We start from the raw sequence: 27,683 nt of genomic DNA on the forward strand, positions 1-27,683 counted from the left end.
TAAGCATGAAAAATAAGTCCTGTGGTCCTATCAGAGATGGGAGTGACTCTGATTATTTTCTTGTCCCTACATCCCTTTAGCCTTGCCTTCTTTTGATCCGTGTATCAAACGTTTACATAGATGGGTGGGTGGGATAAGATACATGGATGTTATTTACACACAGGTCTGTTACTCAGAACACGGGGATGTCCTGCATCCATGTGTGTGTAAAACTCTCATTCAGGTGCAAAACAATCCGAAATGTTAACCGAAAATAAAATACGGAAGAGAAATAGGCCTTGTGATCTGAGGCTGGTGGCAGGATGGCCTGTGATCCTCGGCACAGGGCTCCCTCCCTCCCTGAATGACTCAGTGGTGTATCAGGCCAGGTTCAGGGTGACCCCGTGAACAGGGACACAGATAGGCTCTGAGGATAAGCTCCCATTTATCTTCAGATGCGTCACGTTTTCAAAGCTGAGACGGACGACTTGCTTTGTAGTAAAACATTTCTTCACTTCGTCGTACTTTTTTAGCCCATGGTTTTGTGCCATGTTAGAGAACTTCTCACTGTCCCTGGTGCTTGAATCTAAACGTCTCAGTTAGTTTGAAAAAGGGACAGAGGAAAACAGACCAGACCCGGGTGGTTTGCGCTTTGATGGTTCGCGGTGCCCCCGCCCCCAGCCGATGGCTGGTCCACAAGGCGAGAACGGGGCGGTGGGCGTCCATTAGACTCGGGCCAGAGCGCTTACCTCATAAAGCCGCAAGTCTGTAGCCTCCCCCGTGAGAAGAGGCTGTGCTATTTTCCAGAAGGAAAACGCTCAGTTCTCCAGTCTTACCCAAAGTAGGGGCCAGACTCTCCCCCTGCCCCCGGGCCTGTGCTCGTCGCCCACCTCTGTTCCCTTCCCCCGCGCGGGCACAGAGGAAGAGAACCATCTGGGCTGGTTCTACGTGGAGGACGACGGGAATCAGATCAAGAAAGAGAGGCACCCCCTCCTCGTGGGACACATGCCCGTGACCGTGGCCAAGCAGCAGGAGTTCAAGGTGATGGGCGGAGGGCGGTTACCAGGAAGGGGTGCCGGGGCAGCCTTGGGCGTGGCCCCTCCAGGGCCCGTTTGTGCAGAAGTCATTTAGGAGGGTGGTGGTTTGAAGCCAGAGGCTGCTCTTCGGAGCCAGTGCTGGGCCTTCCTCCGAGGCCCTGCGATCAGGCCCCACGGCTCAGGTCCGGCAGTTCCGTGCCCCTCGCTGGACAGCTCGGCTTCCACGTGGTCATAATTGGAGACCTTCCAGTGGCCTGAAGCATGTTGCCCACTCTTGGCTGAAGCAGACCCCGTCTGCGGGTGGCGTTTTGTCAGTGTCCCTGTGCAGTGGACTCAAGCACTGCGGCCGGTGTCCACACAGACTGCAGAGACGTGTGGGTGTGTCTTTCTCTAAGAAACACATTTTTCTTTCTCACTTTGGTCTCTGGCTGACACTCAGTCCTGGAACCTGGGCTTCCCTGGAGCTCCCTCAGCTGATGGGGACCATTCCCGCTGGCAGAGCCTGCTCCCCGGTAGAGGCAAGGGCCCTGTCGGTGTGGCCTTAACCCAGAGCTGCAGCTACCCGGAGCACACTTAGGTGTTGCTTCTAAAAAGCAAATTTCTGAGACTCATAACATCGATCTTTCCCTCTCTTAGCCTTTGGAGTTGCTGTGGTTTATGTCAGGACGCTGTCATCGTGTAAGACGTGCCTTCTGCCTCCTTGGAGGCCCATTTTAAATTCAGGCCTTTGGTTGTTTTCTCCCCTTTAGATCGAATGTGCCGTTTATAATCCTGAGCCTTACCTAAATAATGAGAATCAGCCAGACTCGTTTTCCACGGCTCATGGTTTCCTGTGGGTAAGATGCTTTTGTCTGCTTTTTGTTTGTTTGTTTTTGTGGTACGCGGGCCTCTCACTGTTGTGGCCTCTCCCGTTGCGGAGCACAGGCTCCGGACACGCAGGCTCAGCGGCCGTGGCTCACGGGCCCAGCCGCTCCGCGGCATGTGGGATCTTCCTGGACCGGGGCATGAACCCGTGTCCCCTGCATCGGCAGGTGGACTCTCAACCAGTGCGCCACCAGGGAAGCCCCTTTTGTTTGTTTTTAATGCAAGTTCACGAAGAATCCATATCCACAGCTAATGAGATGAGAAATGACAGATTTGAGTGGTCCGATAGCTCATTGTTAGTGGCTGATGTGTCTCAAATTGTGTTTATAAACATGGGGTCACAAACAGGAAAGGGGGCTGATCACTTTTGGAAAAGGTGTCGAATTCTAAGGCATTAAAACATTTCTCTCTTTTCTTTTTCCTGTAAAACGTAACCAGATTAAATTCAGTCCAATGTCCATTAACTAATAGAATCACTGAAATATTTTTTCAATTTGAGCGGTTAAACGGCATGGAGTTTTTTCTCTTCCAAGACCATGCTGGCTGTTTACTCTGGGAACTCAGCAGTTAAAATTAGTTTCTTCCAAATGAAGCGCTGCCTTTGAACGGTCCTGCGTTTGCAGTAGACATTGCTGGCTCGTGCAAACCAGAGGCATTGCGCGTGTGGTGCGTTTTCAGGTCTCCTGGTGCCCCCCTTGCGGGGAGCTGCCAGACCTCCTCCACGATGGGCCCTCTGTCCTTTTTCCAGCCCCACCTGGCTCTCTCCCGGGTGTCCTGACCCCACGTAACTCCCCACACACCCCGCCCCGTCTCACAGCCAGAGCGCTGGCCTGCTTGGAGTCCCTGGTTGAGTTTTCGAAAGAAAACAGCCTGATGAGCTGATAACTCTCTGCACTCAGCCCAGAACGAAGGGATGGGCTGAATTTCCCTCAGGGTTTTTGAATTTTAGAGGAGGTTTTTTCCATCTCAGGACCTGCACCTGGTCAGACCCCCGCTTCCTGTTGGCCCGGGCGGGCTTGGCAGTTTGACATTGTCCCGGGAAAGGCGGGATGTTTATTGATCAGAAGGGGAAAATCCGTTAGAATAAGGAGAGGGTCACGACATCCTCAATATTGATGGAAAAGGAGAGGAATTTGTGAAGAGTGCACACCACCCGGAACCAGGCAGGCGTTCTCATGTAGAGCTCTTCCTGGTAACAGGATCCGGCTCCTTCCCACTGAAAAGACAATCAAATTTAGGTTTAAGTTGGGAAACAAACCTTGCTGAGTGTTCCTAAGTGATCCAGCAAACAGGGGGCTCATACATATCGTGGCAGCGGTAGTACAAGTTCTAGAAACACAACAACACTCCCTGATGTGTTAAATGCCGGGGACCCACTTTGAGATCTATTCTCACCCCCTTTTGTCTCTTTTTAAGTCCTTGTTCTTTCAGGCAAGGCCTGGTTTAAAATTGATACCAGCCTGCTTTTTCAGACTTTGAATTGTGAACCGATAGGCCTTTACCATCCTGTGGTGCTAGGTTTGTGGTTTTTAAAGGATATAAATGTGACTTTTACCAAAACAAAACTGTGTTCTTGTTATTAAAATTAAAAGAAAAAGATGACCTAATCAAACATGTTGCAGAGGGAGCGGGGCTCTGTGAGCAGACTGCTTAAAGGTTATTTGGTCGTCGTTGGCCAGCTGGTTCCCACGTGGGAGCTGGATCTTGCCGTGGCTGTGGGGTGTCGGCCGTGCACGTGCTGTGGCGCCCCTTCCAGCCCACTTCTTCCCTCCTGAACCCCCCAGATCGGAAGCTGCACCAGTCAGATGGGTCAGATAGCCATCGTCTCCTTTCAAAACTCCTGCCCCAAGGTCATCGAGTGCTTCAACGTGGAGTCCCGCGTCCTGTGCATGGTGTACGTGCCCGCAGAGCACAGGCCCCGGGAGCCCGAGAGCATGGGGGGCCGAGTGCTGGGCGTCCCCACCGTCTGCCTGGGGACGGAGGAGGGGAGGTGAGCGTCGCACATGGGCCCCTGGGCTTTACCAGCCGCGAGGCGGCGGAGTCCGCCGGCCCCTCCCTGACCCCCCTCTGTTGGGACGTGGGTGGAGACTGTTGGGTCCAGGACTTTGAAGGAGCCAGTGAGTGAGGAAGTCACTCTAGGAAACCCCGGGGGCAGCAACTCCTTGCGGGGCAAGTTATAGTTCTTCCTGCCCTTTGCCGTGGACACGCTTCATTCTTGTTCATGCTTTAAAGTGCACGTCACTCTTACACTTTGGAATGAAACAGAGCCTGGTTCTGTGTTATTCACACACGGAACGGTGGTCAGAGTGTAAAGGAGAGTTACGATGATTTTCCTGATGTGAAGTTCCTAGATCTATAGGAAGAACTAAGGTGTTTGTTTGTTTAATAACGCAGAACTTCTCTTTTAAAAGAAAAAAGAGAGATCAAAGTGGTAGCAGTGTTTACAATATGGCCAAGTGGGATGTTTCTGGAAGGAGTGGCAGGATGCGGGGGACGGACAGGAGGGTTGGACGTGGCTCTCCTGCTCGGCAGGCTTGTGCTTTTCCTTGTGAGCAAATGTACCCATGAGCTGACATTTCTCTCTTCCAGCATTTCCATTTATAAAAGCAGCCAAGGCTCCAAGAAGGTGCGGCTCCAGCACTTCTTCACTCCCGAGAAATCCACAGTCATGAGCTTGGCCTGCACGCCCCAGAGCCTGTATGCCGGTCTGGTCAACGGGGCCGTGGCTGTCTACGCCAGAGCAGACGGTGAGCGTGACGCAGGCGCATCTGCAGGGTGGCAGGGGTCAGCGCCGCGCCTGGGGTGGGCTGAGGGAGTTTCACTCTGCACCGAGCCTCGCAGAACGCGAGGCTCATCAGCTTTTATCACCCCTCGTCCTGAGGCACCTGTGCCTCGCTCGGTCCTTAAAGGTGGGTGTGAGATAGAGAGCCACCCGCCAAGAGCAGCGGAAGTTGTTGCAAAGTCAGCCCTCCTGCTGGCTTCTCTGTGTTCCCCAGAGTGATGAGTTCAGTGCAGGCCTTCATCCTGCCCTTGCTCAAGGCCCTCGGGGCTTCTCTTTTAGGGTGGAGTGAGGTGCATGCCCCTTTGGTGTGGTGTGGCTGTCACCAGCCTGGTGCCTGGGACATCCCCCCCAGGCTGGGGGCCCAGTGTCATCATCACCACAGGGAGAATCTGATTATCAGCTTGGTTCAGGAGACCCTGGGCTGATCCCCTGTGGCCACAGATTCAAGCGAATCCTACTTCTTACACCCTGAGGGGTTGTACCATAAACAGACCATAAAACTAGGGCTTAGGCCAGCTTGGTGGGGAGACTGGGGGGTTCAGGAGCCCTGGGAGGAGCGCCTGCAGGCATTGGGGTCCAGGCTCTTTGGAGGACAGCAGTCAAGCGAGCCCTGGAGGATGAGCGTCCATCCCGGGGGTCCTGAGGCTGGAGCTGCTGCAGATCCCTGGGACGAGAGGGGCTGGATGGGCAGAAGCAGTTCCTTCTAAAGGCGGATTCGGGGGGCGGGGGGTGGGTGTTGGGATCAGGGGCACCTCGGGGCATGATTACTCTGCCGAGGACACGTTGCTTCTCTCCTGCTGGATGTGATTTGTGTTTAAATACACATTTATTTAGAATCATGTGAGTGTTTATCGTGGGATTCTCTGTTTCTCTGCGACCTTTGTCCGGCTTTGGTAGCACAGCTTTGCTCGCACGGCTTTGCTCATTCAAGTTGTTTTTCCCACTGCTCCGGTAGAGGTTAAATTTCATGGGAATTATTAACTAGTTGAAATTTTGAAATTACTGTAATATGTCTGGTTCAGCAAGCCTCCCAACTTGATTTGGAGTGTCTGTGTCCATTTCTTCCAGTGTTATGAATTTATTTAGGCTTTATTTTGATTTATTTAATTGGGGAGGGGGGTATTTGAACGTTTTTTCCCAGCTTTATTGAGCTATAACTGACATATACCATTGTGTAGGTTTAAGGTGCACAGTGTCTTGATTTGACACATATTGCAAAATGATCACCGCCGTCTGGCAGCTCACACCTCCATCACATCACATACTTACTGTTGCTTTTTTGTGGTGAGAACATTTAAGATCTAGTCTCTTAACAACTTTTAAGTGTATCATACAGTGTCATTAACTGTAATCATATGCTGTGCACTAGATCCTCAGAGCTGATTCATCTCATGACTGAAGTTTGAACCCTTTGCCAACATCTCCCATTTTCCCACCCACAGCCCCTGTCAACCACCCTTCTACTCTCTGTTTCTATGAGTTTGGCTTTCTTAGATCCCACATGAAGTGAGGTCATACGGTATTTGTCTTCCTCTGTCTGACTCATTTCAGTTAGCATAATGCCCTCAAGTTCCATCGTGTTGTCACGAATGGCAAGATTTCGTTCTTTTTTATGGCTGAGTAATATTCCATTGTACGTAGGTACCACATCTTCTTTATCCATCATCTGTCGATGGGCATTTCGGTTGCTTCCATGACCTGGCTATTGTAAATAGTGCTGCATTAAACATTGGGGTGCAAGTATCATTTCAAATTAGTGTTTTCGTTTTGTTCGGTTATATACCAAGGACTAGAATTGCTGGATCATACAGCAGTTCTATTTTTAGTTTTTTGAGGAACCTCTATACTGTTTTCCACAGTGGCTGCACCAATTTATTACATTCCCACCAAGAGTGCACAAGGGTTGTCATTTCTCCACATCCTCACCAATACTTGTATTTTCTTGTGTTTTTGATGATGGCCATTCTGACAGGTACGAGGTGATATCTCATTGTGGTTTTGATTTGCATTTCCCTGATGATGAGTGACGTTGAGCACCTTTCCATGTACCTGTTGGCCATCTGTATTTCCTCTTTGGAGAAATGTCTGTTTGAGAAACTGGATTTGAATGAAATTGAAAGAAATATCTTCTTTTAAGATGGATCCTGGAATTCCGAACCTCAAACAGTGATAAAATTAGGCGTCCTCCCAGTTCGAAGTCTGCTAATGATGGAAGACACACTGTGGGCGGCGTCTGGAGGTCAAGTGTCTGTAATCAGCGTGGAGACTCATGCCGTGGAGGTAAGTCATTTTATGTGGCTACAAGTGCGGGAAGACGCACTTCAGAAGCAGTCCGACTAACTTCCCAGGCTGATGTCGCGGATCGCCTCTCGCGGGTAGAAAGCTCAGGCAGTGTCCTGCCTGCGGCTCTGTGCTGAAAGAAAACCCCTCCTAGTGTGGCTTAGAAGGAAGGATTAACTCAAAAGTCCCACAGCCCTTGTCTAGCCACATCCATGGACTGATTGTCCGTTATTTACCTGCTGTTAATACAAACGTTACTTTCAAAGGTGTATTCAGTACGAACATACTCGTAAGTCTTCAGGGGCATGTGGAAGATTAGTGTTTGATTGAAGAGGCGTTTCAAGTCAGTGTGATAAATGGATTATTCAGTAGAGATCATAGTCATTGGAAGAAACCAGAACTGCATCTCAAGCCCCAGCTCTTCACCGTCGTAGGCATTCCGGAGTGAGGGGTGTTAGAATACAAACAAAGCCACAGACTTACAAGGTATGAACAGTAGGATAGTGCCGTTACTTTGCAGTGGAGGGAACTTTCCAGATACGTCATATACCTAGAAGTTGCCATGGTAAAGAATATGATAAATTTGGTAAAGTTTTAGAACCTTTTTTTTTTTTTTAACATCTACTATGTGTTGTTTGTATTGAAACTCTCGTAAATGAAAATTGATAAAATATTTGCTGCATCTGCCACCAAGTGTTCTCATATAAAGAGAATTTTTGCTAAATTAAAAAGAAGAGGGCTTCCCCGGTGGCGCAGTGGTTGAGAGTCCGCCTGCCGATGCAGGGGACACAGGTTCGTGACCCGGTCCGGGAAGATCCCACATGCCACGGAGCGGCTAGGCCCGTGAGCCATGGCCGCTGAGCCTGCGCGTCCGGAGCCTGTGCTCCGCAACGGGAGAGGCCACAACAGTGAGAGGCCCGCGTACTGCAAAAAAAAAAAAAAAGAAGAAGAAACCAAGCTAATAGAAAACGTTCAAAGGACCTGAAAAGGCAGCTCACAGAAGAAGAACTACAAGTAGGCGACGTACTCACAATACACACACACAGATAGTGTACTCACACGTGGGTGTACGTAAACATGTAGCCATACACGTGTATATGTGTATGTATATATATACACGTGGAGAAGATGAATTTCACTTCTCATTAGACCTCTTGAATGTTTTAGCCACATTACTAAAACATGCGATACACGTGTAATATGTTTAGCCATATTAGTCCTTCTATTGTTAAAGACGAGACAGACCTACTTATTTCCTACCTGTTCATCAGGTAGGAAATCGCTCCGCTCTGCCCTAAGGAAAATCCTATAACACGGGTGCTTTTGCAGCCAGTGAACTACAAGTGAAAATCTCGCGACCCTCACAAGGAAGGTAGTGGGAAGAGAAGTGTGTTCAGGTGAGGGTTGCAGGGGGTGGGCCCATCTCTCTGTGGATCCGGGGCCTCTTCAGATGCTGCCCCGAATCCCTGTGGGCGGCTTGGGGAGCAGGTCCACGCCCAGGAGCCGAGGTGCTGCGGCCAGGAGCTCGGTCCTGCGTGGACTCCAGGCTGGCGCTCTTGCTGTCAGACCGCAAACTGTTCTTCCATCTGTGTTGTTTCCGACGTGACCTCCCCAGGGGCCTGCAGGACGGAGCCTCCTCAAGTGACAGGGGCTCAGCCGGTCAGCCGGCCAGCCGTAGAGGAGATGGGGCTGATGTCCAGAATAGGAGGCAGGAGACAAACCTGTGAAATTGCTTTTCCTCGGTTTTTTTTGTTTTGTTTTGTTTTTTTCCCCACCGCACCACGTGGCTTGTGGGATCTTAGTTCCCTGACCAGGGATTGAACCCAGGGCCTTGGCAGTGAGAGTGCAGAGTCCTAACCACTGGACCGCCAGGGAAGTCCCTGCCCAGTATTTTTATGGTAACTTCTTGTTTCTACTTCTCTCCACCTGCTCCTTTTTACTTCACATGCTTCAGAGTAATAAGAAGCCCTCAGTGGGGCGTGGAGGGGTCATTAACCACGGCCCCTGTGCAGGGGACTTTATAGATGCTGTAACCACTGCTGGGCTGCGTTCCACTGCCTTGTACACCTGCAGTGTCGCACCTTATCGGTGACGTAGTGAGGGTCAGAGTCCAGATCCTAACTCAACCCTGCACTGCACGGTGGTCGCAGGTGAGCCGCTTACCTAGGCCTCAGGCTGTGATCCATAAGCTGGCGATCAACCAACTTCCTCATCAAAATGAGAGGTAATATTGCTATAGCAAAGAGTGCCCCAGTAGTGGTTGCTATTTATGACTAGAATCAATTATTATTAGAGTAAATATACAAGAGCCAGAAATAGCATTCTGTTAGTCTGTATTTGTTTCTTTTCACAGAGAAGGAATAATAACGTAACAATCTTTCTTTAGAACATCTCTCCAAAACCAATACGTTAATTTTGCCATGAATTCGTACTGAAAGCCGGAATGATGGTTTCTGTAGCTGCCACCAAGGCGATTCCAGACTAACATTACGTTATGACCTTAAAGGGTTATTTCCACATGCTCCACAGGATGTATATGCTGTAAATCTTGAAGACTCAGAAGTAACATATTTGGATTTAAATAAAAGCCTCCTTTCTGTGCATTTTTAGTACCAAAATGAGTAAATGTGTTTATAGAGAGAGAAGCAAAATCTACTCTGTTATTAAAAAAACGTAATTTATCCAGTAGTTCCACCGGGCAGGGAAACCACAGTTGGGGTACTGGTGCAGCTCTGCAGGCTTGAAACCGCAATGTGTCTGCAGCCTCTTTGGTTGGGGTGAGGGCAGCTGCTACAGGGAAACTCCCTGAATGTGCCCTGTCTCTAGGGCCAGCGACGTGGGGCCACGAGGCTGCGCTCACTCTGCGGTGGGCTGAGCAGGGTGTGAGGTCTGAGGTCCAGGGGCGTGAATGTTCTCGTGGTTGGCACAGTTGCAGCGGGGACAGCGGGGCTGCAGTGCCAGCTTGGCGTTCTGATGGGGCAGCGCTGAGCACCTCACCCAGAGATGCCGAGCCAGGCGGGCTGTGCGTGCCCAGCGTGGCAGGAATAAAACTCCCCGCCTTCCCGCCAGGTCAGGGAAAGCAGACGGGGAAGCGAAAGTGTTAAATGCACGTAATGAAGCTGCAGTCACCTGGATCTGGGGTGGGGGGCGCCGCCTTTCTTCCTTCCCAGCTACGTAGGGCCTTCTTCACGGGGTTTATTTCATGCCTTTTAAGAAAGCGTTGAGCTTTAGGAACACGGACGCAGCTCTGAAAGCAACCTGACGTTGAGGAGCAGGCGGTTTGTTGTGGATTCTGCAGGTGCTGCCCTCACAGCTTTGTTCCTCGGAGCCCCGATTTCACAGGTAGTTTCGGTTTAATTACTGGAGCTGTTTGAAGTAAGACCTGTTCTTCCTTACTCTCGATTTTCTGCAATGTGCAGTGTTCCTGACTCAGGACAGACAGACAGAAGGACAGGAGAAGAAGAAAAAACTTTCCTTCCAACCCTACCCCCGACGTTGAAGAGAAAAATAGAATGAAAGAATGAAAGAATGCAATGCATAAGATACTGGTAGCAGAGCATTTTCTGAGTTGATGCATTTTTTTCCTGATGAGACAAATTCCCGTCCTCGTATAGAAAGACACGAATGCAGGGCACAGAGGCGACAGGCCCAAGCTGGCAGGCAGACCGGTTCTTGAACACCTTCTGCCGGTCCCGGCCCTGCTTCCCTGCAGAGACCTTCAGATCCGCGTGATTTCAAGGTGGCAGGAGACTCAGACACCCTGTTGCCCGAAGTTCCTGTTTGCACACAGAAAACCAAGCCTCTGAGAAGGTGGGAGACAATGGCCAGCATCCCAGAGATAAATTATTGTTCACATCATCCATCATCCAGCACAAACGTGTCATGCATTTAAGAAGTACAGGTCCTGTAGAAAAAACCCAAAGCCCAAGAAGAACTCACAGGCCAGGTGCGGTGCCAGAACAGGTGAGGGCAACACCAGCTACTTGGCCCCTGGGGGCAGGTCTGGGGTCAGGACTGGCTACGGCGTCTGCAGGGCCCCATGTCCAATGTCAGTTAGCCCGGACTCCGAGATGCCAGCAGCTAGAGCATCATACCAGGTGCGGAGCCCTCTGAGCCTGAGACCCCCCGAGGGTCACAGGCCCGTAAAGCCGCCCTGTCCGGGGAGAGAAGGACTTCAGCAGGTGGCAAAAACGCACGACATCTCAGAGGAGGAGTGCTGTGTGTCAGGACGTGAGAAGGCGGTTCCTGGAGGACCTTTGCCCGGAAACAGGGTGAGTCCGAGTGTGGGCACGTGGGGTTGGCGCAGGTGTGGTCAGAGGGCACCTGGTCCCTCGCACGCAGGAGCGTGCGGGCCCCTCCTCGGTTCCCGGGGTTTCAGCCTCTGTTGCCGTGAGCGCTCATGGGGCCCGTCTGGGCAGCGCTGGCGAGGCCGAGGCCGTGACCGTGAGGGCAGCTGCGCTTGGCTCCGTTCCCGAGGCAGATCGGCGTGTGACGTCCTGAGCCCCGCCATGCTGTGCGCGACGGCAGCCATGTAGGGATTTAACCAAGGGACAGACGCCAGGAAATCTGTCTCCTCCGAGGATTTTTGTTTTGCAAGGAGTTGAAAGGGGGGTGAGATTGGGGACTGAAGACTCACTGAGAAGGTTGTTCCAGAACTCTGTCGGGAAAATTCCACTCCCCGTGGGTGGAGGACAGAGAGGGAGAATCTGAGGTAGATCTTGCCGAATGAGGCACTTCTGTAAAGCAAAACAGCCAGTTGTGAGACGCCGAAGTCCCGTGAGCAGACAATGGTGGATCCGGGCAGCCGCTGCAGTGGTGGAAGTGGCCACAGGACGGCTGGGAAGCAGCATGCAGGACGCATGGGACAAGATGGCCCGCAAGACAGAGGATGGGAGTGGATCGGCCAAGGCAGAACCGAACGGAGCCACCGGAGGGCAGGGAGCGGGTGGGCCCCAACCAGCAGCGGCTCTGGGCTCCCTCCTCCCCGGGCTTGCTGAGTTCTTAGAAAGAAACTGGGGTTGAGGACCAGCAGACTGTGACTTTCTCGCTTCTTCCACAAGAAGTTTCAACAGTAACTGTGAAAGAGCCAGCAGCCAGAAGGAGAGCGAGTACCTGTGCTCCTTTACGCTCAGGTAGCACAAGGACTTCTCAGTGTCATGTGACGTTTTTCTTCCCTTTTTTTTTTTTGCGGTACGCGGGCCTCTCACTGCTGTGGCCTCTCCCATTGCGGAGCACAGGTTCCGGACGCGCAGGCTCAGCGGCCATGGCTCACGGGCCCAGCCGCTCCGCGGCATGTGGGATCCTCCTGGGCCGGGGCACGAACCCGTGTCCCCTGCATCGGCAGGCGGACTCTCAACCACTGCGCCACCAGGGAAGCCCTTTTCTTCCCTTTTTAACCTCTCTTTGGAAGCCGCCTTGCTCTGCCAGAGATGGCCTTCCGGGAGCTGTGAGCGCTTTGTCCTGAGCTGACCTGAAGGACCAGCCGGGCTTTTCCTCTTCAGAGACGCAGAGCTGTGAGGCCAAGTCTCAGCACACGTGGGTGGGGTGGGCCGCTCTGCTACTGAAACCTTAACTGCTCGGTGATACACGGGGCAGTGGGACGCGAAATTGTGCTCCCACTTCCTGCAGCCCTGGTCTCGGCAGTGGGCTTCCTCCGAGGGGTTCTGTACCGGTTCACAAAACAGCATGGAAGCTATTCCCCTTGAAGCCTGCCGGAGAGGAAAGCCATGTCTGTTTCTGTGGTACAGGGCAGCCCAAGCCACCTCCACAGGCTGTCTGCAAAGTGAAAAGACGACCCACGGAATGGCAGAAAATGCTTACGAATCGTGTATCTGCCAAGTGTGCATAACAAACAGCTTCTATAACTTACAGCTCAACGATCTAAAGAAAAATAGTCCAGTTCAGAAACGGACCAAGGATCTGAACGGACATTTCTACAGAGAAGATACACAGTCGGCCACACAGGGAAGGGTGTGCACCATCCTTAGTCCTTAGGGAAATGCAAACCAAAGCAACCATGAGGCACCACGTCACGCCCACGAGGATGACAGCGATAGAAAAGGGACATTAACAAGTGCCAAGAGGACGTGGAGAAGTCGAGAGCTGCACGCATCGCTGGTGGGTACGTGAAACGGGGCAGCTGCTGGAGAACAGTCTGTCCTTCCTGAAAAAGTGAAACGTGGAGTTGCCGTGTGGCCCAGCGTTTCCAGTCATACGTGTTTACTCAGGAGGTCTCACTCTGTAAGAACCCGGGGCTCCTTCCTAACCGCCGGCACCGGCCCGTCCCCACTGACGCGTGTTTACATTAGACCTGTGATGATCGGGGTCGCTCTGTGGGAGGGTGCACACATGCGGGGAGGGAGGCGTCTGTGGAGGTGAGCATAGCACGGGCGTCTCAGAGGGAACGGCGGCCCCCCAGCTTTGGCTGCGGGAGGGGCCGAGGGCCCGAGCCAGTTGCCCGCCCCGAGAGCAGGGTCCTCGTCTTCCCTCCCGGGAGGTGCGCGGGGACCCCGGAGGGAACGCGTGGCCCCAGGCAGGTGGTGATGGCAGGACTGGGCACTCAGGTCGTCGGGGGCGTCTGCGAACTCCAGAATCACTGTCACGCCTGAGTCCCGGCTTCAGGACGACCCCCAGGCCGCTCTCCAGCCCTGCCTGTCCAGCTGCAGTCTTCACTTAAAACAAGGTGTGGTGCCCTTGGACGGGCAGCCTCCCTTCCTATAAAATCAGAGACTCACGTGTCCGCCTCGGTCTAGCTCGGGAGTGCCGCACGGCGTGGGTGCAGCGTGAGGGGCTAACCGGCGAGCCCTTTCCACACGGGTAGGCGTGCAGGGACAGCGCCTTCGGCCCCCTTGGCCACGTAGTGGGTCGTAAAGAGCCTCCCGCACTGTTCTCAGTCCTTGAGGAAGGGGACAGAGGTGTAAGCCTGTTTTCCTAGGGGGTTTTAAGTTACCTCTTTTCAGGCTAGAGAGCTGTGCAGGATTGTGACCTGCTGTGGGCTAAGAGGACTTCTTTGAGGCTAGTGTTTCTTCTCACTGTGTCTCCGAGCTTCACCCCACCTGCCCCCCCCATCCCTGGTAGGCAGGGACCACAGCTGCCCAGCACCGGCCCGTCCACCATGGGGACAAGTTCCAGAAGTTCCCTCTCGGGGGCCCCGTGGAGCAGGGTTGTCAGGATGGAGACCTGGGGCAGAGCACGGCCCGGAGGCTCGGGAAGGACCTGGTCAAACAGAGAGGCAGCAGGTGGCCACCCGGGGACCGGACGGGGCTGGACACCGAGGGAACCCTGAGAGCTCGGCCAGGGCTTAGCTGCCTGTACAGGCCTCCTCGCAGGCAGACGTGGTCCTCATTCCTGCTCAGGTTTGGGGGTGCTGATGGTCCACAGGTGTCCAGGGGCGCTGCTCAGCACCTGCGGATCTGGGGTGACGGTGCCCTTGCTGTAGGTGGTTGAGGGCAGGTGAGATCCGCGGCGCCAGCTGGACACCCTGGCATGGGGGGGACGACAGCGCCACCCGAGGCTTCATGCACAGCCCAAAGGGCGGGTCCGTGACGGCAACATGGGATGCAGCTCCGTGCTGTACCCCCGACGACCCGCCATCGCCTTCTCCTTGGTCTCCGCAGAGCCAGCTGGAGGCCCACCAGGAGGAGGGCATGGTGGTCTCACACATGGCCATTGCCGGCGTGGGCATCTGGATCGCCTTCACCTCAGGGTCCACGCTCCGCCTCTTCCACACAGAGACGCTCAAACATCTCCAGGACGTCAACGTCGCCACCCCGGTCCACCACATGCTGCCAGGTGAGCCCTGGGGCGCTGGTGGGCGGTGCCACATCCCCCGGGGCCGGGGCTCGGGGCTGTCGGGTGACCCGAACTAAAGCGCCCTTCTTAGAGGTCAGAGCCACCCATCGCAGACGGTTTAGTGCTGGGGCAGGGGGCAGGGGCAAGGATCTGAGGTTGAAGGTCAGAGAAAAAGAGACTCTCTGGTTGGGGGGCTCCACGGGGCTCCGCCAGCCCCACGCGGGAAGGGTGTTCCTGGCAGCGGGTGTCAAACCAGCCAAGGTGCGGGAGTGGGGTGTGGGAGCTGCATGTGGCTGGTGTGTGGCTAGTATGTACACGCGTGAGCTTGTTAGGTACGGACGGGCATGTGGCTAGTATGTACACGTGGGCTTGTTATGTACGGGCGTGTGGCTAGTATGTTCATGTGGGCTTGTTTTGTACGGGCGTGTGGCTGGTATGTACACCTGGGCTTGTTATGTACGGGCGTGTGGCTAGTATGTACACGTGTGGGCTTGTTATGTATGGGCGCGTGGCTAGTATGTACACGTGGGCTTGTTATGTATGGGTGTGTGGCTAGTATGTACACACGTGAGCTTGTCAGGTACGGGTGTGTGGCTAGTATGTACACGCGTGGGCTTTTTATGTGTGGGCTTGTTATGTATGTGCGCGTGGCTAGTATGTACACGTGTGGGCTTGTTATGTATGTGTGCGTGGCTAGTATGTACACGTGTGGGCTTGTTATGTACGGGTGTGTGGCTAGTATGTACACGTGTGGGCTTGTTATGTACGGGCGTGTGGCTAGTGTATATAAGCATGTTGCAAATGTGTGTGTGTGTGTAACTCGTATGTGTATGCGTTGCTTGCTGTGTACAGGTGTGTGTGCCTGGTGTGTACTGGCCCACATCTGCACAGGCCTTTTAAGGACCAGGCTCACGCCGCACGGCATTCCCCTCCTTTCCCACGTTGGCTTCATCTCCCGGCTCCCGGCTGGAGAAGAGAAAGATCCGGTGTGCAGCGCGTGGGCTCCCACCCACACCACGTGAACAGACCTGTGCAGGAAGCCCTCCCAGGGCGCTCGAGTCCCCAGTCCCCGTTGGAGCAAAGCCCAGCGGTCACGTACCCGTGACCACATAACCTGTTTGCACCTGGGCCACCGGCTTCACCTTGTTTTCTTTCCTTCTTTCCACCCCCCAGTTAACGACTCCCTTGTTTCTCATCCACCCGCGTGGCTTTCACTGTTCAGGTCAGGATCCGCCTGGGTTCTTGTGGAGCCAGGAGACCATGTGGTCAGGTGGGGACACCTGGTGGCCCCATGTCCCCGGGCCCCTTGGCAGGTGTGCCCCCGCCTGCTGTCACCATCACTGCACACAGTCCCTGCCTCCCTCCTCGGGGCCCCCGCCACCCTGGGCCTCCTACCCCTGTGTCAGGACTTAGGACTCTTTCTCCCGAGCCCGCGTCCCATGCAGAAGGAGCCTTTGGGTGGCGTGCTCTCCCACATCTGCCTGCTGTGTGCGAAATACCTCCAAGTTCACCAATATCCGGGGATTTTGTGCTTTGTCTGCATCTCATATTTTACTCCCAGGTTTGTAGCTGCTGGACCTGGTGGGCTGTGAGGAAGGTGGACAGTTAGAGCAGAAATCAGGGACACTTAGAATGAGAGTCCTCTTGCTGCGCCCGGGCAGTGGCTCTTGAATGTGGTCCTCAGAAAGGCGTCTGACGTTGGTCTGATTTTCTTACATTTTTGGTAACAGGGAGGCCAGACACCCATGTCTTGTCTGTCCTTCTTTGAATCGTCTTACCCTTGGGCCAGTGTTTCACGGTGAGAAGTGTTTCATTGTGTCCTCTCTGACACTTAGATACTTGTGTCAGTGCGTGTTTGCACCCTGTGTGAGCCTGTGGAATTGCAGGTCCTTGGACCCCCATCATCCTGGACACACGTATGTAAACCTCATTCTAGAGTTGTGTTCGTGACGTTGCCCAAGTGGGTTTTTTACGTATATACGGCAATAACGTGTAAACTGTCCTTTCGTGCTCTCACTGGAATATAAAATTCCAGTAGGTTCTAGAGATGAAGACTTCCCAGGCCAGAAAGAACACAATTTGAAAAAGAAATTTACTATACTATACTATAACTCATGCCTTTTTTGTAGCAGAATTGAGAACCCTGTTTAGTTCCCTAGAGGTCTCAGTGTGCTTTCCCCTGTGGACTGTGACTCGTGTGATGAGCTGCATCTTTCTGTCCGGTGTGGAGCTCTGTTCTGAGCACCATTAGCTCGAGCGCTTTGCCATAAACCACATCATACTTGGCAGACACAGTGGATGACGACGCCTGGGGTCAGCACACACGTTTCGAGGGGCCGTCGGTCAACCTTCCCGGCCCCCGAGGTGGTTACAGCCCGTGGTTCAGAGGGCGGCATCTCCTCCGGGTCATGAGGCTGCATGAGCCACGTCAGGATGCAGCTGTTTCCTCTTCGTCCAGAACAGTCAGGGGAGGGTATTTGGATGAAACAGTGCTGAGACCCCCACCCCCCGTCAGAGTAGCCTTACCTGGTCCCCACTGAGTGAGCACGTTGCTTTCCAGGGGTGAAGTGGCACAGTTTTCTGTCTAATACGAAAGTCAGTGTAACTTCTAAGAACCATCAACCACATCATAAGGGAATTCAGCAACTTAAACCAGACTCAAGGTTAATTATGAGTTAGGGAACAGACCGAGGAGTGGGTTTCGTGTCCCCTGGGCTCTGGTGCCATCCTGTGCTAACCAGCAGCTCCTGTACCAGCAGATGATCCCGAGCTAACTAGCAGCTTCCTTAACCAGCAGTTGATCCCGCACTAACCAGCAGCCCCTTAACCAGCAGTTGATCCCGCGCTAACCAGCAGCCCCTTCACCAGCAGATGATCCTGAGCTAACCAGCAGCTTCCTTAACCAGCAGTTGATCCCGCACTAACCAGCAGCCCCTTAACCAGCAGTTGATCCCGCGCTAACCAGCAGCCCCTTCACCAGCAGATGATCCTGAGCTAACCAGCAGCTTCCTTAACCAGCAGTTGATCCTGTGCTAACCAGCAGCTACTAGCTACTCAACCAGCAGTTGATCCTGCACTAACAAGCAGCTTCCTTAACCAGCAGTTGATCCTGCGCTAACCAGCAGCCCCTTCACCAGTAGTTGATCCCATGCTAACCAGCAGCCCCTTCACCAGCAGTTGATCCTGAGCTAACCAGCAGCTCCTTAACCAGCAGATGATCCTGAGCTGACCAGCAGCCCCTTCACTAGCAGTTGATCCTGCGCTAACCAGCAGCCCCTTCACCAGCAGATGATCCTGAGCTAACCGGCAGCTTCCTTAACCAGCAGTTGATCTGGCGCTAAGCTGCCCGCCTCCCTGGTCTCTGTCCCGGGTGGGAGCCGGGAGTGGGTTCCAGTCATAGCCTTTCCAAGCACACTTGGAAGGCTGGCTGCTTCTCCTACTCTCTCCCCTGTTTGTGTGTTTCTTGCGAGCATTTGAATAAACCTGGCCGGCCTCCCCGTGCTCCTGTGTCCCCGTGTGAGAGGACAGTGGGGTCCCCGGAGAGCGCGCATCACACAGCAGCCAGCTCCCCCTGCCCCTTCCTGTCGCTAACTCACTTCTGCCCCACGCCAACTGCAGCCTTTGTAGGCGTCTCTGCCCCGCCCCTCCCGCCCCTCCTCCCCCTTTGATGCTCAGTGGGTGGCCCCTCTGCCCGCAGCTTGCCAGCTCAGAAGGCCCCAGCTGGTGCTTCCACAAGGAGTAGCCTGGACACCTCTCAGCAGCTCTGTCTGCAGACCCTCCGGAATGGGAAAATGTCCACGTTCCCTAATTACCATTCAGTTAAACTTTCATATGTGAAATTAAAGATGAATCCTAGACCACTTTGAAAATGGAGCAAACCATCATTCGCTGGAACTGAAGGCTTTCAAACTAGTTAGAAAGAAAAACATCCCGGTTTTCCCTGCTTTCGCGTTTGTTATGATGAAGTGAAGGTTTGGGGGTGTCCTCCCAGGAGCACCTCCCAGAAGCCCCGGGGTTGTTTCCGTTGGTCTTTCCCACCGACCATGTAGTTTTTCCCCTTCTCGTCATGTTTCGTAACCTTTCCCCACACGCTGACTTTTCCCCATCCCGACGCCACACAGGGCACCTTCTGTGCCTTTGAATTGTTTTGTCCTTTCTCTTTAGAAAGATCCACTTCTGGAGAGAGGAGTTTCTTTACAAAGACTAGAGAGTTTCCCAGATTTTCACTGCATATAACGTAACACAGATGTAAAAGCTGGAGACAGGACGAAAAGTCAGATGTTCCTAATATGCTATTTACAGGCAAAGAGGCGGGAAAATTCCTAAGGGGGATAAAAGGTCACTTTCAGAATGCATTTATGAATGAAAATAAGTAGTAAACTTTTATCCTTTGTAATTTGAAAGTAAGATCTTCTTAATGTTTTTATTAGTGGTTGGAAATATTTCACATCATATTTTATGAGGATCTGTTAACCCTCACTGTGGAGGTGGGCTGTTTGAAATTCCCTTTTCCTCATTAGTTTTCTTTAAAGGCAAGTGGTAGATTAAAAGTATTTCATTTGCTTCTTTAGTAGTCCTAGGCCAATATTTTTAAAATGATATATTCTCTGTGAAAGAAAATTTAACTCACAAATTCCTTTTTTGGAGAAGAATGAAAGGAAACTCAGTTTCCCAGACCAAAATATTTCAGGACGATCAAATAAATCACAAAACAGTTTATTCATACAAACAGTTTTCGCTTATATGCAGGACTTGGCTGCCAAAATGAGGGTGTGGGTGGACTTAAATGATATAAAAACCCACAGCCAACCTCTGAACCGAGCCCTGACACCACGTCATGAGAGTCTGCTTGTTTTTATTGTTCCCAGTACTTTCGTGTGTTAAAAAGGAAATTTATTCACATCTAGGACCACAGGGCTATACCACTGCCCCAGTTTCTATATTCCTTCCAGGAGGGTGGCTTCAGAAAGTGGCTGCAAAAGGGAAATAATAGCTCTGTCCCCTGTCCATCCTGTTGTCATGACATTCTCCACGTTGGTGTTGAAAAGTAAGATATCCAGATTGAAAGTAACCTGCTGCCCCCGTGCACCAGGGCAGTGGCGGAGGCCGTACTTCCCTGGAACAAAACAAAACATAGAGCAGTGAGCCAGTTCCAAAAGTCGCCTCCACCAGCTGCTTCCACCAAAGGTTCCAGGAGGGTTGGAGAGGAGGGTCTCAGCTTTGCGGGTTTGCTTTCTGTCTCGAGCGTAGCTGTGGGGAATCTTTAGGTCACGTGGCATCAGGTGAGGCTTCTGCTCTGGAAGGCACACCCGTGTGTCCTGGGACGTTCCCTGGTCCATGGAGCTCCTCTCCAAAGGGCTGCCCCACGATGGGACCACCTGCCCCTGGATAGCAATCGTTGTGAGCTGTGCCCAAAGCCGTGTTTCTAAATGGCTTCTGCAGTTCTCCCTGGCGTTTGGAAATGACAGCTCCCGGCCCAGGTGTAGACAGACACGCAGGTCCCAGGCGTCTCTAAAGCCCCAGCTGCTCCCATGGGCACGCATTTGGGTTCCTGGGAACTCACTACATTAGCTTTTCTTCAAAAAATATGCCTGTATTTAGAGGTAAAACCAGATCTTTAGTTTTTGTAGCCATTGTCTCGATTTGGTTTCAGTGTTCCGTTGCCTAAATAACCATAAAATAACTTCAGTGGACATGGTGACCTGCCTTTGGCTTTGGTGTTTAGACCATTTGTTTTCATGCTTTTTATCTGAGATGAACTTAGATCATACGCAGAGATACTGAAAATGACTCATTTCTGGAGAGCAGAAGGATCCAGCTGTTCTGAAGTGCCCTCCAGTCCCTCCTGGGAGTCAGCCCGCATGACCCTTCTCTGCTCTCCAGCTTCAGTGCTGAGCAGAGATGCCAGGAGGGGCTTAAAGCCCCTGTCGAAGGTGGTGGTGCTGTGGGCAGGGTCAGGGCAGGGGTGGGATGCTCGGGACCCAGACTCAGTCCCTGAGACGAGAGTCACGGGGAGACACGCACCTTTCACTCCACTTCCTAACGTTGTCAGGCTGACCCACCTCTCTGGGCCTCAGAGCCTCGACTGCAAAACAAAACAAAGCAGAGCAAACAGCCAGAAGCTCCAAAGCCCTTGGACTCCAGTGTTTGGTATCCGCGTTTCCTGGACTTCCCCACCGAGGCCGTGAGTGGTCTCCGTCCGACAGAACCTTTGGGTGGTCGCTTGCGTCTCTCCCCTGTGATGCTGAGCACGGGCTGCGCTGGGAGCCCGTCCTACCTGTGAGGTCTCCTCTTACCTGCCTAGGGGGGCTCTTGCTCACACAGGGCTGCCGTCTGACATGTGCGTGTGTGCGCATGTGTATACGTGTGTGTGTGCAGCTCTGCTTGGAAGTGGATGATTTACATGGAGGGTTCGAGCCAGGGGTGTGTGATCGGCTCTGGAAGGGCCACCCCAGCGGTGCTGAGAGCACCGTGCACGTGTCCTGAGGCCGTGGCCGTGCTGTGCCGGGGTGCAGCCAGGACGCCCCCCAGATCTCTCTCTTGCTCGTCCGGCTGAAGGAGTCGCAGTGTGTGGCTAGGGCTCCGGTGACACCCGCTGGCCGGGAGGGCTCGGGGCTGCCCGGGGAGCATTCTGGTGGGTCTGTAGGGTTTCCGGGCAGTTCCCAGGGCCCCTGCCCCAGCGTGTGGGCTGCAGAGGCCAGACTGTGGGGCACAAGCCTCTCCTGTCCCCCAGGACACCAGCGGCTGTCTGTGACCAGCCTGCTCGTCTGCCACGGCCTGCTGATGGTCGGCACCAGCCTGGGCGTCGTGGTGGCCCTGCCCGTCCCTCGTCTGCAGGGGATCCCCAAGGTGACTGGTGAGTATACCCCCCGAGCGCCTGCATCTCCCAGGCCTCTGTCCTGTACTGTACTCTCATCAAGCCCCTGGGTCTGTGGTCAGCTGTGTCTTTGCTTAAACAGTGTAAATTACTTAGGTGGTTTTCTCTCTCCCTTCGTCCCTTCCTTTCTTCCTTCCTTTCTTTCCTACTATAAAGATTATGTCTATTAATTTGAATCATCAGGTCATACTTTTGTCTTCCCGTTTCTGACGTCAGTGGTCCAGGGAGACCCTTATCCCCAAGACGTGTTTGCACGTTACCTTTTTTGCCAGCTGTTGGTTTTGATCATTCTATACAGTTTTGCTCAGTGAAAATGGATGCTTTTTATGTTTTGCAAAGGAGGAGGCCCAGCATCTGAGAAAGCTCAGTTGTGCTGTTTTGCAGTGTTGTGGGGAGTTCAAACGGGCACAGCCTTTTTGGAAAGCACATTGGTGTTTAGGACTTGAAGATGCTTTTGCGTCAGGAGTCAGGGTTTCCGATTCAGGAGTCTGTCTCGTGAAGCAGCCAAATCTAGGAATAAACCATGATGCAGAAAGAACAAGAAACAGCCTAAACATCCAAAATTAGGAGTAGGGAGACGCTTAAGACAGTGGTCACGTTGCCATTTTAGAACGTAACACAGCCAGCGAAAATGATGTTTGCAGAGAGCTTGGAATGATACAGAGAAATGTTAATTCCGTAAGTTAAGTAAAACCAAGATCTTAAAATTTTATGTCGATTATGTAATAACTCTCAGAGAAAAAGATTTGTAGGAAACTCATTGAAACGTTAATAAAGATCTCCATCTATAGTTTCTTCCTGCTGTCAACACTGGAGTATTTCACTCTGACTGCAGGCAGCCTTTCCTTCCCTCAACAAGCTCTCACGGGTCTACCGCAAATAGGTCTGTGCTTTAGATAAATTCCTATTGTCATGATCCACCTGTTAGGATCATGGAATTCCAACTTGGTGTATTCATTTCTTAACTGCTCTCTCCGTTACGACCTGCCTGTGATACACGCAGAAGCTGTACATGGTGACTATGGGCAGTTTGAGTGGTAAAGGCTCAGGAGTCAGAAGCCTTTCATGTCACAGCTGGGGGGACGTTCCTCCCCCGACAACCAAACAGCTGATCTCCTGCTGGGTCTCACGTCACCGTTCCATTGGTTTTTCTCCATAGTTTTGCTAACTTGTACCTTTTTAAAAAAAGAAGTCTTTAATTGTGCCATTTTCGCATTTTCTATAATTGTCTCATAGTGTATGTATTCCTCTCCAACTGCTTTCTTTCCACATTATTTCTGAGGCGCATCCTTGCTGGTCACGTGACTGTAGCTCATGCGTGTCACTGCTCTGTAGCGTGGCTTTGTTCCCCATGTGACGTACAGTGGGTATTTAGTTGTTTCCTGTTCTGTGTGTTACGTGCTATGCCTCTGTGGGGGTTCCTCTGGTCACCCCTTCTTTTAGGGACTTGGGTTCCTCTGGCTGTGTGTCCGGGAGGGGACCACAGGTGTGTAGGAAACACTCACATTCAGGTTCACCAGGTGATGCTGGGATGTTCCCCTGGGCTGTCGCTTCAGATCACACCTCCATGCCTGGTGTCTGGGCGTCCCCATCCCTTCATCCTCCCCCAGTACCTGCTGTTGGTGGAGTTCTTGACTTGTCCTTCAGCTCATTGAGGAAGTCACCTCGCCCAGCTGAGGAATCCTGTGATGTCCTCTGCTTCGGCCAGAGTGGGAGGGAGGCGCCAGGGCCCTGTTTCAGCCTCAAAGCATTTGGTGAAAAGGGCATCTACCCCCCATTTCTGTCACCTCACCTACGAGGCGCTTAAAAATGGACATCCCGTTCCCGCCTGGCCCTTGGAGTCTCGGTGTTATGGGGGAGTCTGCATTTCATAAAAAAGACCTACAGGGAGTTTCTGGTGCTCCTTTTAAAATTCAATTCACATCACCCTTGAACTGAAGAGCCCCCATTTTAATCAATACCATAGGACTAACTTATTCTAAACCACAGAATCTTTTTGAAATGAAAAATGGCAGGAAGCTAGTTTAGGCATCTTATTCCTAACATTGACATGTTTCAAGCATTTAAGTTTTTAAAACCAAGATTTAGGAAAATTTTTCCTAAATATATTATCTTAGAGCAGACGAGAAGGCATTTATACAGAGAACAGGAAAATAGCTACTTTATCACTTTCAAAGTACAATGCAAGTACCAGAGCTGAGATACCGTTGACGAAAACCACAGTTGTATTTTAGACCATGGTTTTGAGGGCATTCTTGGACTTCACTAGAAATCCACGAGAACGTGGTCTGGAAGCTGTTTTCACTCTGAGCTGTCGAGTGCTGGGTTTTACCGTGTGGATGGGGGGTGCCCGGGGCCCTGCCTGGCATGCGGGGCCCTGCTGAGCGCTGTGCCCTTTCAGGACGAGGCCTGGTCTCCTACCATGCTCACAACGGGCCCGTCAAGTTCCTGGTCGTGGCCACAGCCGCCCCCAAAGCGGACAGAGACAAACCCAGGGACAGCCCGCCCCCCGGTGCCGACCCCCAGGATGAAGACCAGAGGGACGCACTCCCCGGTGAGGGGCCCGGGCCCTGCCCGAGCCGCAGCGGCCCCGACGCCGTCTGGCTGGGGTCTTCGCTCGGCTCCCTCGCCCAGGCCAGCGACGTCTCCTCCACGTCTGGGTCCCCGACGCCTTCCCAGGGCTCAGGCTCCCTGGGGCCCCGCTCAGAGGAGAGCTTGGTCCAGGACCCCCTGCGGCTCCCCTGCAGCTCCCCGGGCCGAGGGCGGCGGGCCAGGAAGGCCAAGGCCAGCTCTGTGCTGGTGGCCTGCGGGGGACAGGGCCACCGGCGGGTGAGCAGGAAGGCCAGGCAGCAGCGGCCGGAGGAGCTGGCCTCGTCCGTCATGGTCTGGCAGATTCCCCTGCTGAACGTGTGAGCCAGGGTCAAGATCCGGGGGTGGCCTTTCAGCCAAGTCACACACCCGGAGCGGTCCTGCCGCATCTGCGCTGCCTGGGCATGAATCACCAGCCGTCTCGGGGCCGAAAGGTGCAATATCGTCAAGGAGGCTTCTCCGGCAGCGCCTCCCTCCACCCCACGCAGGGGAGCCCTGTGTGAACGCGCATGAGGAAGGGGGGTGGATGCCGTGTTTGAGTGGGTGGGGGTCCCGGGAGGATGCTGCACCTCTGACCCCCGTGGTCCTTAATAAACACAGGACGCTGCAGACCTGTTCTCGTAGCCTGTCGCCTAGAGAGCTTGCAGACTCAGAGCTCATGGGGAAATACAGCATATTCACTGGTGGAGGGGTTTATTAACAATTCTTAAAGTAATTGTACTTGATTCAGATTCACTACTTTTATTTATATTGTATATCTTTTAACTCCAGAATAGAATTTGTAACAATGAAGAAAGCCAGGTAACACATACCAGGCCGGGTGGTGTTATATGCTTTCTCAGTTGAACTGAGTTTTCCAAAGTGGTATAATGCGTGTACTGTATATTTTTAACAAAGTAGTATTTTTATATCGCATTTTTCTATTAAAAAAATTAACGAAGTTTTAGCCACTATGTTATCTGTAACATTTCACAAATAATGTTTGCTTTGAACCAAAATCCTCTGTGCCTATCAACATTTAGACTCAAGCGTCAATGCCAAAATATCCACATTGGAGATGTGTGTGTTTTAGTGTCTCAGGAGATGTAGAAGGTGTCTTGGTCCATCCTTTCCTGCTGTGTTTGCATCTGTCGACCGGGGACGCTTCTAGCTTTGAATGCATGTTCTAAAGGACGCACGGTGCCGGTCAGGGTGGGCGCCGGTGCTGGCGGCGGACACAGGACACAGGAAAGGTGGCCCTTGGTCGGTAGACGGGCACTTAGGGCCCCGTCTGTGGGCGTCGTGCACGAGTGATCCGTGAGTTCGCTATGCTCCACGTGTAGTTATCTATCAATGTTCTACTTACGGGATGTTTAAATAAACAATGCAGGTCCACCCAAGATGAATGTCTCAGCACTTTACAGGTGACTAAAAATGCTAATTTTATGACTTTGCCAAATATTTTCCAAGGTGCATGTGCGCCCCCATGTGAAAGAAATATCTCCCCCAGCCTTCCTTAAACTATTAGCTGCTATCTTACTTCATGAATAAAGTCTTTTTATTTAAAAATACAATATTGTGAGTTGCCTTTTTTCCTGTGAAACGCAAAGGGGCAGTTAGGTTCGAGGGACGGTCAGGTGGTCCTTTCCAATGTGGCATCCCCACGTGCTGGTTTGGGAGTTTACATGTGGATTCCAGAGACGGGCACAATGTACGTGTGAAAGAGTGCTTTGAATTCCAAGTCGGTGCTGAGAAACTCTCTAGAGGCACGTGTACTTGCCTGTTTTTATTTTGAGTGACATCATGAGTTGAATTAGTTTAAAATATATAAAATATATTTTATATATTTTTTAATATTTTTTATATTTATATTATAAATATATATATATATAATATATTAAAATATATAAAATATAAAGAGAAGTGTCTAAAGTCAGCTCCATACTGTTTGCACTGATTAAAAATATACAGTTTCTCCGTGTTTTCAGTGTCCACATAAAACAGAAGTACTTGGATATGCCTTTTACTTAAACCTTGATGCTCAAAGACTGTTTGGTCTTCATCAGTACCTCAAAAAACTCAACTTACATTTTCTTATGGGATAAATAAGTAAAAAATAAAAATGGTGCCAGCCGAGGTTTCCACTTACATTGTAATATTGGTGACGTATTTAGGAAAGCCTTGCTGTCACTCACGCCTATCTGTCACTTTACCAGCTTTTACTTTCCAGCTGTGTGGTGAAGCTTTCAACATCACTTTATTCTATTCCCATCTTCTAATTAAAGTGTGAGCAGTCACTCCGGGACCCGGCCCTGCTGAGAGCCCCTGGCTCCAGCGTGGGAGAGGGACGCTGTGCCTTTTGAACCTGCAGTGCTCAGAGCAGGAGTCCGGACCCTGGAGCCCGGAGAGGAGGTTTCCTTCCAGACGATCTCTTTCCGGTGACAGGACTCCGGGCCTGAACAGAATTCATGCTGGGCTGGAGGACTCCCTGAATTAGGACATGTAACTGCTTCTCTCTCTGACACGCTGCAGGAAATGGGATTCTTTGCAAGTGGAATCATCTGATTTGATTCTCTAAATCACGTCCCAAAGTATCTTTTTCTGTAAATATTTTCATATATTGAATTTGATAAAAATGTTCTAGATCCTGGGGACAGAGGGATAATTATAGCCACAGTTTTCTCATCTGTCAAATGGACATAATTTAAGCCCTAGCGACTGCACATTTTTTGGGTGGCTTTTAGATTTATACATGCATGAAAGCATTTCATAAAACTGGATATTTTTCAGGCATAAAGCTTTCAAAGTAGTGGGAGCTCTGCATTGACATAGAACCGCCATCAGATGCCAAGTCACGGCTCCTGAGGGAAGCAGTGTGTGGAGATTGCAGCCACTTCACTTATTTTCTTTAAAAAAAAAACTGAGTGAGGGCTTCCCTGGTGGCGCAGTGGTTGAGAGTCCGCCTGCCGATGCAGGGGACACGGGTTCGTGCCCCGGTCCGGGAGGATCCCACATGCCGCGGAGCGGCTGGGCCTGTGAGCCATGGCCACTGAGCCTGCGCGTCCGGAGCCTGTGCTCCGCAACGGGAGAGGCCACAGCAGTGAGAGGCCCGCGTACCGCAAAAAAAAAAAAAAACCTGAGTGAATGTGGAAATAAAAATGAGTAGATGATTGCATGGTGCTCTTCTGGAGGTTTCCTTACCCGTGTGTCGGTTCTAATCCAGGCCCAGGGCGTTTCCTGCTCCCTGGGAAACCTCTTCTCCCTTCATCCCCTCCGCCACCCTGCGGGCGGGCACACACACCCCTGCGGCCCCCGCCCAAGGCCCCAGCAGCGCATTTGTTGGGCTGGCAGGGCTGCCCTCAGAGTCTGAAAGAATTAACCCTTGCAAAGCGGGTTAGTGAGTTCTTTGCTGCCTGACAGCTTCCGGGGGATGAAGGCACATTTCTGCAGCATCTTAATGGGGGAAATGCCATCCTGGTCCTTCCAGGTGGATTCCTGGTGCCTC

The 27,683-nt window shown here is 52.1% G+C and overlaps 1 protein-coding gene across 3 annotated transcripts in view; it reads left to right on the top strand.

The window, feature by feature from the left end:
- The window catches only part of ARHGEF10 (Rho guanine nucleotide exchange factor 10), an 88,117-nt gene extending 62,365 nt beyond the window's left edge, over positions 1-25,752 (top strand). For all 3 annotated transcript variants that reach the window (XM_082608790.1, XM_082608792.1, XM_082608791.1), the window contains 8 exons: positions 899-1,020; positions 1,766-1,852; positions 3,665-3,870; positions 4,470-4,627; positions 6,800-6,942; positions 14,559-14,733; positions 21,467-21,589; positions 24,012-25,752. In XM_082608790.1, coding sequence (XP_082464916.1) covers positions 899-1,020; positions 1,766-1,852; positions 3,665-3,870; positions 4,470-4,627; positions 6,800-6,942; positions 14,559-14,733; positions 21,467-21,589; positions 24,012-24,523 — 1,526 coding nt within the window. In that variant the 3' untranslated portion in view covers positions 24,524-25,752. The remainder of the gene's footprint in view (positions 1-898; positions 1,021-1,765; positions 1,853-3,664; positions 3,871-4,469; positions 4,628-6,799; positions 6,943-14,558; positions 14,734-21,466; positions 21,590-24,011) is intronic.
- The last annotated feature ends 1,931 nt before the right edge of the window (positions 25,753-27,683 follow it).

The sequence above is a fragment of the Mesoplodon mirus genome (genome assembly GCF_964341445.2).
Source record: "Mesoplodon mirus genome assembly, chromosome: 20".
Classification (NCBI taxonomy): domain Eukaryota; kingdom Metazoa; phylum Chordata; class Mammalia; order Artiodactyla; family Ziphiidae; genus Mesoplodon; species Mesoplodon mirus.